The 10,163-nt window shown below is 41.2% G+C and overlaps 1 protein-coding gene across 2 annotated transcripts in view; it reads left to right on the top strand.

The window, feature by feature from the left end:
- The first annotated feature begins 216 nt into the window (after positions 1-216).
- The window catches only part of tnnt2b (troponin T type 2b (cardiac)), a 31,275-nt gene continuing 21,328 nt past the window's right edge, over positions 217-10,163 (top strand). For both annotated transcript variants that reach the window (XM_010899255.4, XM_010899254.4), the window contains exons 1-3: positions 217-313; positions 487-528; positions 666-676. In XM_010899255.4, coding sequence (XP_010897557.1) covers positions 500-528; positions 666-676 — 40 coding nt within the window. In that variant the 5' untranslated portion in view covers positions 217-313; positions 487-499. The remainder of the gene's footprint in view (positions 314-486; positions 529-665; positions 677-10,163) is intronic.

The raw sequence follows: 10,163 nt of genomic DNA, 5'->3' as shown, positions 1-10,163 counted from the left end.
TGTTGTTCCAAATGAAAAAAATATTCTATACAATAATTATACATCCCATTTTTGGGAGCGTGCAGTGTTGTCAGGTTAAAAATAGATAGGTTCTCCATGTAAAAATAGACGGAAATGAAGCCCACTGAGTCTGCTTGTTTACTTATATATGATGCTGGCTACCATCTGTTATCTACCCACCTATTGTTGGGCACAGCCAGAGAGGGCCATGTGATCCTCAACAGGGTTTATAAGCTTATTGCTCCAACATAGACCAGCATACAATACAACCCCCATTGTCTTCCCATACACAGACAACACTGCAACCCTCTGAGTAAGTCTGCATGTGAATTTGTATGCAGAATCATATTTTTTATTTTATTTAACTTCTTGTTTTTTTTGCTTGTGTCACCTCATGTAAAATAATATTAATTACTGTAAATGGTCATGGATTACAGGTTATATCTGGTGTTGATTTTTCTGTGGTAATACAATAACTTTACACAGGTCAGTTCTAAGGATGTCTGATACGGAAGAAGTTGACTATGAGTAAGTAAATGAGTAGCTCACCTACTGAATTAGCTGTAGGCTGTGCAAAAGTATGTTTTTAGTAGGTGAATCTGTGTATGTTATACCACTATCAAATAGGATTATAACACAATTATTCTCATGTGTTACTCTTTCAGAGGACAAGAAAGTAAGTAATTTCACCAATCTAAATCTTAACTTACGGAAGAAACAACATCTGTAAATGTTATGAAATGCACTACAAATTAAAAGAGGTTGTGTAAGTACTATGTGGTAAGGGCTCAGGTGCAGGTATGAAACAGTGCTATTATGAGGGATGGTCAAAACAGTTTACAACTTCATTGCAAACCGTGGCAAATATACAAAAACCTGAATTTCTAAATGCAACATACTGATAAATGGATTGCGTATACTTATTTATAACATGCACTATTGTTTGTTTAATGTTTGTCATCATCCATGCTGCTAATATTTTTATGTATTGCTTTCACATGCTCACATGTGGCTGGTTGCATACCTAATGATATGTGCATGTGGTCAGAAGGAGAGGAGGATATTGTAGGTATGTATTACAAACAATATCTTACAGAACCAGCAAATTTAGTAGACTATTTCATAATGCATTTTCATTCTAGGGTTTTGTCCCCAAATGGGTACCACTTTTGTTTTCAGGTAGTTCTATCTAGAACCAACTTGGTTCCACATGAAACCAAAAGGGTTTGACATTAATCCAAAAAAGGTTTTACCCTGAACCCAGTCTGAATCTGAATAAAACTTAAAAGCAATTATTAGTTCTGACACTTTGTTAACCTTTTATATACCACAGCTTCCTGTTACATTATTAACAACTACAGACTTGAGTGAGGCAGAGTTCACAAAAGCCCCTGGCATTTCCACTAGATTGCATATTTTAAGCATGTAGCTACTGCCATACAGACTGCTGTGTTAGCTTCAACACCATACAGCAAGACTTTTGTTCTTGGCCTCCCAGCTAGGCTGACCACACAGCCTCCAATTCCCTTTCCTAGTCTCACTGTCTCTACTGGCCTCCCAATGATGTTCCCTGCGGGAGTCTTTCTGTCTTTGATTTTAAAGGTGTACTGGTGCCTGGGTACATATCACCAACAGTGCATGGGCACTATCACTATTTCTGTCCCATCTTTTGGCCAACCTGTTGGACTATAGCACAGTTTGGGTGTCCCTGACATCAGCAACCACCTGTTTTTTGGGCCTCAATGTTAGAGATTTCATAGTAGGTGTTACAATGCTATATAGGTCAGGTAGTCCAGAATAGGGGGCCCTAGGGGAAGATGCACAATACCTCTCTTGGTTTGTTTGGCCAAGATAGTAGTCATGGTGAGGTGGTTCATGTTTCCCTCTTACGCGGGATGATGGAGTTTGTGTTACTGACCGCTGCACTTCGCTGCCACTGGCACTCTTACTGGGGAATCAATGGTGACCTTTGATATTCAGGCATGAAAGGCACTGACTGTGACCATGAGAGAGCTGTAAAGAGCTTTGTCTGTCTCCAGTGGAGAGCTGGTAACATTGAGGATTCCAAAACAATGAAAGAATAAAAGTTTAAATCTCAGCCTGGGAAAAGGGGTTGACAAACTGGCAGAATTGATTGCTTTTCTCATTAGATTTTTCATCAGAATAGCAATTTTAAGTTAGCTACTTTGCATTTTAAGTTAATGCGTTGCTTATGGACATTCTCTGTATGTCTTGGATGGAGAATGACAAACTGTCTTCTTTTTTGTAATATGCTTGCTTTACTACAGACTACATGATGCAACTGTAGTTATTTAGTAAGGAAAATGTTGTGTCTTTCAGTGAAATGCAATTCCATATATTCGCAAGGTAAATGATCAGTGTTTATTGTGGCTCTTGACATCAGAGTGTTAGTTAAACTGATTAAATAGTTTCCTATTGCAGCAAACATAAGGGTAAGGTTGAATTCAAGATAACAATGATTTGGAAGAAGTTTAACTGCTTTTAGAAAAAACAAAAAAAGGGAAAAGAAGAGTTTCACTGTTTAGCCAGGTGGGTGTGTCCCTATAGTAATTGAATCTGCCTTGGGGTTGAAGAGTGTGGTAATAGGCTAGTGACAGGATGATATAATCTGTTTTTCTTCCTAGGGGCTCATGGAAGTATTGATGTACACCCACACACTGAAAAATGCAGTGCTTTTAAAAACAACAGTTTTATCTCAACTGATTATTTAGAAAACAACAATATGGCAGCCGTTTATCAATGTCCTACAAGTACAGCCAGGGTGCCAGGGCTGAATGAAGTGGCCTGGGCATTGCATGAGGGTGCTTGCATTCAGTGGAAGAAACATGCACTGTTGTCAATGTGGATACAGTCCAAAGATATGTCAAACAACAGAATTTTTGACTACTTCAATTCAAGATGTTCTGGCTGAGCCAAATGGGAGGTATGGTGTAATATAGCCTGGGCCATCAGTTTGTTGATGAGCATAAGATTTTGAGAGTATTAAGAAAGATACTTGCATAAAGGTGCGGGAACACTGCAGCGATTGTAGGCCTTGGGATCTCTTGGTGTTCATCCTACCTTTGATTGCCAACTCACCTGAATCTGGGCTCATGCTGTGTTTTGTTGACCTCTCAAGGCTAGTGGTTAGACTTTAGCAATTGCCATTGCTCAATAGCCAGACACTAATCGCGACATCTGAAAGTGGGAAAAGAAACTTCAAATATGAGTCAACAAGGGAGTCAAAAAAGGAGGGGATTGGAATTCCTAGTGCGTGCACTAGTGAGAACAGCCAGCATAAATGCGATGATGGCAAATTGAGATTCGTCTGAGAGAAGTGCTGATTTCTGTAGCGTCTGAGTGGATACCAAGTTCCTATGTTCAAGTGTCTAAGTAATCAACCTCTGTGCTGTGGAATCTCCTAGTTTACAAAGATGAAATTGAAATTGCCCCAGAGTGACCCAGCAGCAATGTGGGAAAAGGTTTTGAGGTCAAAACTCAAAGCGCTATACACTGATCAGCCATAACATTATGACCAACTGCCTAAAATTGTGTAGGTCCCCCTTTTGCCGCCTGCAAAAGCATGGACTCCACTAGACCTCTGAAAGTGTACTGTGGTATCTGGCACCAAGACGTTAGCAGCAGATCCTTTAAGTCCTGTAAGTTGCGAGGTGGGGCCTCCATGGATCTGACTTGTTTGTCCAGCACATCTTGCAGATGCTCGATTGGATTTAGGTCTGGGGAATTTGGAGGCCATGTCAACACCTGGAACACGTTGTTGTGTTCCTCAAACCATTCCTGAAAATGTTTTGCTTTGTGGCAGGGCGCATTATGTTGCTGAATAAGGTCAATGCCATCAGGGAATGCCATGAAAGGGTGCACATGGTCTGCAACAATTCTTTAGGTAAGTGGTATGTGTCAAATGAACATCCACATGAATGGTAGGACCCAAGGTTTCCCAGCTGAACATTACCCAAAGCATCACACTGCCTCCGCCGGCTTGCCTCCTTCCCATAGTGCATCCTGGTGCCATGTGTTCTCCACGTACGCGACGTACACGCACCCGGCCATCCACTTGATGTAAAATGAACTGTGATTCATCAAACCAGGCCACCTTCTTCCAATGCTCTGTGTTCCAGTTCTGTGGCTCACATGCCCATTGTAAGCACTTTCAGCAGTGGACAGGGGTCAGCATGGGCACCTTGACTGGTCTGTGGCTACGCAGCCCCATGCGCAACAAACTGTGATGCACTGTGTGTCCTTACACCTCTCTATCAGTATCAGCATTAATCTTTTCAGAGATTTGAGCTACAGTATCTCGTCTGTTGGATCTGACCTCACTGGCTCATCAGTGAGCCTTGTCCGCCCATGACCCTGTGGCTGGTTCACCGCTTTTCCTTCCTTGGACCACTTTTGATAGGTTTCCTGCTTATAACACATCAACCTGGTGGACAGAATGTTCACTTTTGCCTAATCTATCCCACCCACTGACAGGTGCCATGATAACGAGATTATCAGTTATTCACTTCACCTGTCAGTGGTCATAATGTTATGGATGATCTGTGAATGTGTTACATACCAAACACACCCCATGCCGCAAGACGCCTTCCCTACAGCACACAATGGTGGTGGTGGCAGCAACATGTTGTGAGAAAATACAGACACCAAAAATAGGGGAAGAGTGCATCATTGTCGTCCATGTAAATATTTGCAATAGGCCATTGTCAAAGAAATCTAAAAATAAAAAAGCACTAGATCTGTAAATCACAACAGTTGAAATGTAGCCAATTTGATTGCGTATTTAACAATCTAATGTAATTCCAGCCTAATTTGTTGGCTTTATGTTTGCACTGAATGATTCCAATATTTTTACCATCATGAGATAGGAAAATTTCACTGCTGCTATTTATTTCTATTTTTGTTTAAATGTTTGTTTAAATGGTATTAACTTAAATGTTATTACAAAAAATGTGAATCACAAAACAATGCCAGACAAACATATGATATTTACGAACACTATGAAAAAGTATAAATAATTACGAATTTGAACAAAACATTTGGCCTGTGTTTCAAACTGGCAACATTTGGACCAGAAGGCAGTCAAACTAACCAAAGCCCCACACTGGATACCTACATCAAAGATGAGTAACACCAAGGTCGCTAGAATATGTAATGGATGCATTTTTACGTTAAAGTTAGGTTAACGTAAGGCATCACAGCAACAGGGTTAAGGTTAGTGTTAAGGTTTGGCCTACAGTTAGGAAACAAAAAAGGTTAGGTTAAGGTTTGGTTAGGGTTAAGTCTCACAGCTCTGGGGTTCAGGTTAGGGTTTGGGTTAAGGTTAGGTATCACAGCTCTGGGGTTAAGATTAGGGTTAGCGTTAGGATTACAAAGAAAAACACTTCAAACTTATTTATGTTGTAACACCACCACTCGCTTTGGTTTGCCATATGTTCCTGTCTGGAGCAGTGGGTGGTGCACCTGTCGGTGAAGTGGAAGGTCTCCAATTCAAAACACTGTTTATGTTATTTTACTTAACTTAATATTTCTTATGAAATTGCCTGGCTAAAATGTACGTAAAATAGTCTGAGTAATCATTCTGAAACCAGGTTTCCCAGAGAGGATGAGTCTTTCAGAAGTAAAGATGGGGAGGGATTCACCACTCTGTGAAAAACTGGGCAAGCAAATAGTGCAACAATTTAAGAATAACAATCCTCAACGTAAAATTGCAAAGAGTTTGGGGATCTCATCATATATGGTATGTTATATCATTAAAGGACTCAGAAAATGTGGGGAAATCTTATGCACGAGGGACAAGGACGAAAACCAATATTGGATGGTAGTGATCTTCAGGCACTTAGGCAGCACTGCATTAAAAACACGATTCTGTAGTGGAAATCACTGCGTGGGTTCAGGAACACTTCTGAAAACCATTGTCTCTGAAAACAGTACGCTGCAGTATCCACAAATACAAGTTAAAATGCTACCATGCAAAGACAAAACCACATACAGTATAAACAAGATCCAGAAACGCTATCGCCTTCTCTGGTCCCAAGCTCATATAAGATGGACTGAGGTGAAGTGGAAAACTGTCCTGTGGTCTGACAAAAATCAAAATTTGAAATTATGTTTGGGAATCATGGACGCCACGTCCTCCGTGTTAAAGAGGAGAGGGCCCATCCGGCTTGTTATCAGCGCACAGTTCAAAAGCCAGCATCCGTGATGATATGTTGGGTGCATTAGAGCACATGGCATGGGTGACATGCACATCTGTGAAGGCACCATTAATGTTGAATAATATATACGGGTTTTGGAGCAACATATGCTGCCATCCAGATTACATATTTTTCAGGGAAGGCCTTGCTTATTGCAGCAAGACAACACCAAACTACATTTTGCACATATTACTACAGCATGGCTTAGAAACAAAAGAGAAACTGGCCTGCTAAACTGGCCTGCCTGGAGTCCAGACCTGTCATCCATTGAAAACATTTGGCGCATTATGACCCCAAACTGTTGAGCAGCTGAAATTCTATATTGAGCAAGAAAAGGAAAACATTTCACTTTCAAAAGTACAGCAGATGGTCTCCTCAGTTCCCAAATGCTTATAGAATCAGAAATAGTTTTATTGCCAAGTAAGTTTCACAACAAATTAGGAATTCTTTCTCATCCATTGGTGCAGCAATTTTGTACAAAACAAATAAAAACAAATAAGAAAAGTTGACTGAGCATTAATAAATAAATAAAAATATTTAAAAAAATATGTAAGGTCCAAGAATTATCTAGTTGAGGTTTGTGTGTGTATGTAGGGAGGGGTCATAGATTTCTCTTGTTGAGGTTTGTGTGTGTATGTAGGGAGGGGTCATAGATTTCTCTTGTTGAGGTTTGTGTGTGTATGTAGGGAGGGGTCATAGATTTCTCTTGTTGAGGTTTGTGTGTGTATGTAGGGAGGGGTCATAGATTTCTCTTGTTGAGATTTGTGTGTGTATGTAGGGAGGGGTCATAGATTTCTCTTGTTGAGGTTTGTGTGTGTATGTAGGGAGGGGTCATAGATTTCTCTTGTTGAGGTTTGTGTGTGTATGTAGGGAGGGGTCATAGATTTCTCTTGTTGAGGTTTGTGTGTGTATGTTGGGAGGGGTCATAGATTTCTCTTGTTGAGGTTTGTGTGTGTATGTAGGGAGGGGTCATAGATTTCTCTTGTTGAGGTTTGTGTGTGTATGTAGGGAGGGGTCATAGATTTCTCTTGTTGAGGTTTGCGTGTGTATGTAGGGAGGGGTCATAGGTTTCTCTTGTTGAGGGTTGTGTGTGTGTATGTGGGGAGGGGTCATAGGTTTCTCTTGTTGAGGTTTGTGTGTGTATGTAGGGAGGGGTCATAGGTTTCTCTTGTTGAGGGTTGTGTGTGTGTGTATGTGGGGAGGGGTCATAGGTTTCTCTTGTTGAGGTTTGTGTGTGTATGTAGGGAGGGGTCATAGGTTTCTCTTGTTGAGGGTTGTGTGTGTGTATGTGGGGAGGGCTCATAGATTTGTCCATTTGAGGGTTGTGTGTGTATGTGAGGAGCGGCCTATAGTCTGTTTGGTTCCGGGGCCATGTTCATGAGGACTACTGCCGTAGGAAAGAAACTGTTCTTGTGGCGAGAAGTTTTGGTCCTGATAGACCTCAACCGTCTACCAGAGGGGAGTGTTCGGAATAGTCTATTTCCTGGGTGAGAGGGATCAGCCCCAATCTTTGCCGCTCAAGGGGATGTTCAGCTCTCAGTTGAGGTCCTGGTCGATGATGGTGCCCAGAAAGTGAAAGGGCTCCACAGAGTTGACTGGGGAGCCACCCAGGGTGATGGAGGGGGGGGGGCAGATGGGTTTTATCCTGAGGTCCACTAACATCTCCACTGTCTTTAGGGCATTGAGCTCCAAGTTGGTCAATCTCCCACCTGTAAGTGGACTCGTCTCCATCAAAAATAAGTAATGAGGGTGGTGTCATCCACAGACTTCAGGAGCTTGACAGAGTGGTGACTGGAGGTGCAGCTGTTGGTGTAGAGGGAACAGGACGCAGCCTTGAGGGGAGCCAGTGCTGATGATCAGGGGGTCAGACAGGTGCTTCCCCAGCCTCACGTGCTGCCTCCTATTGGATAAAAAGGCTGTGATCCAACTGCATGTGGACTCGGGCACACGCAGTTGGGAGAGCTTGTCCTGGAGCAAAGCGGGACTTATGGTGTTGAATGTGGGGCTGAAGTCCACAAACAAGATTCTGACGTAGGTTCCAGGGGAGTCCAGATGCTGGAGAATGAAGTGAAGAGCCATGTTGACCGCGTCGTCCACAGACCTGTTGGCTCTGTAGGCAAACTGTAGTGGCTCTAGTAGAGGGTCGATGATAGTCTTGAGGTGGGACAGCACAAGGCGCTCAAATAACCTCGTAAACACAGATGTCAGGGCAACGGGTCTGTAGTCGATAAGTCCTGTGATCCTTTGCTTCTTGGGGACTGGGATGATCATGGAAGACTTGAAACAGGCCAGGATGCAGCATGTCTTCAGCGAGGTGTTGAAGAAGTCCATAAACACAGGAGGAAGTTGATCTGCGCAGTGCTTTAGGGGGGATGGGAAGACAGGTGATGGTAAACATGCCCCTGTACCAACTTTTTTGAAACGTGTTGCTGGCATCAAATTTAAAATGGGCATGTATCCATAAACAATAACATTTCTTAGTTTCAGCATTTTATGTTGTCTTTGTACTATTTCCAATTAAATATAGGGCTAAATGATTTCCATTCTGTTTTTATTTGCATTTTACACAGCTTCACAACCTTTTTAGAATCAGCGTTGTAAAAGTACTCAAGTGAGGTGTGTTCACCACTTTAGGGAAGTGTCAAATTAATATCTACAGTAAGTAACCAGGTAAAGGGAATACAAAACTAACCAGTGATCAATCAGTTCAGCTAGAAGAGCCTAGACTTCAAACTAAACAGGGCGAAGCTGCACACAACTGGAATAAACTACCAGAAGTTCTTAGACATGCCCCAAACGTATACATTTTTAAGTCCAGGTTAAAAACACTTCTCCTTTCATATACCTATGACTGAGTGCTTGAACTTAACCACACTGTTTTAATTGGTTATTATTCTACTTTCTTCTTTTATGTTTTATTTATTAGCGTGAGGATTGAGATACCGGGGTGGTTCAGTAAACAGTTCTGGGAACTGTAAATCATTGAGGTCCAGGTTAAAAACACTTCTCTTTTCATAAACCTATGACTGAGTGCTTGAACTTAACCACACTGTTTTTATTGGTTATTATTCTACTTTCTTCTTTGATTTTTATTTATTAGTGTGAGGATTGAGATACCGGGGTGGTTCAGTAAACAGTTCTGGGAACTGTAATTCATTGAGGATGAATATTAAACTCTTTAAGGAAGCAGTCAGCTGATGTTTCTGTCTATAATGGAGTCTCCATCACAGTCACCAGCAGAGTTGGGGAATAATGGATTACAAAAAAACTGTAACTGTAATCTTTTACATTACCAGCTAAAATATTGTAATTGGTTTACAGATACTTTTGAAAAAACATATGACTACTTCCTGGATTACTTTAACTGACGAAGAGAGATTGCTAAATAATTATGACACATTTCCATGTTAGATTTTTTTATTTAATGCCTTAAAAACAATGTTATTTGAACCCAAAAGTTTCCCTTCTCAGGTGTTTGTGTGATCATCATGCAATGTGCATTACCAAATTTGTAACCATGAAGTGCTAGTTTTCTCCGGTTTTGCCGGGTAAAAACTGATGCCATACGGTTGTATTAGCCAACCCATATTAAATGTGATTTAGTAATGTACTATTTACCCATCTTAATCCTAAATTCCGGCATCCCAAAATTTATTCTAAACTTTGTATCTGTACTTTAACCTTACTCATCACACATAGTATCTTTATGTCATGTGTCATCATTCTGACAAGATTAACACTGAAACTGAAAGCAATGGCTTAAAACTGCCTGGAAACAGTGGTCTGTCACATTATACGTGAATACTGCTGTTTGTTTGTGTTTCATGAACTCTAGCCTCATGGTGTCTCCAGAAATCAAAATTGTGGTCTCCTTTGCCTTACACTGGGTGTCTTAACCCTTATCTCTTTCCCTCTGGGTTCTGTAAAGCACTTTGTAACTGTGTTTTG

The sequence above is a fragment of the Esox lucius genome, chromosome 17 (genome assembly GCF_011004845.1).
Source record: "Esox lucius isolate fEsoLuc1 chromosome 17, fEsoLuc1.pri, whole genome shotgun sequence".
NCBI classification, from domain to species: Eukaryota; Metazoa; Chordata; class Actinopteri; order Esociformes; family Esocidae; genus Esox; species Esox lucius.
Note: the sequence above shows the minus strand (reverse complement) of the source record. Positions and strands in the feature narration are given on the sequence as shown.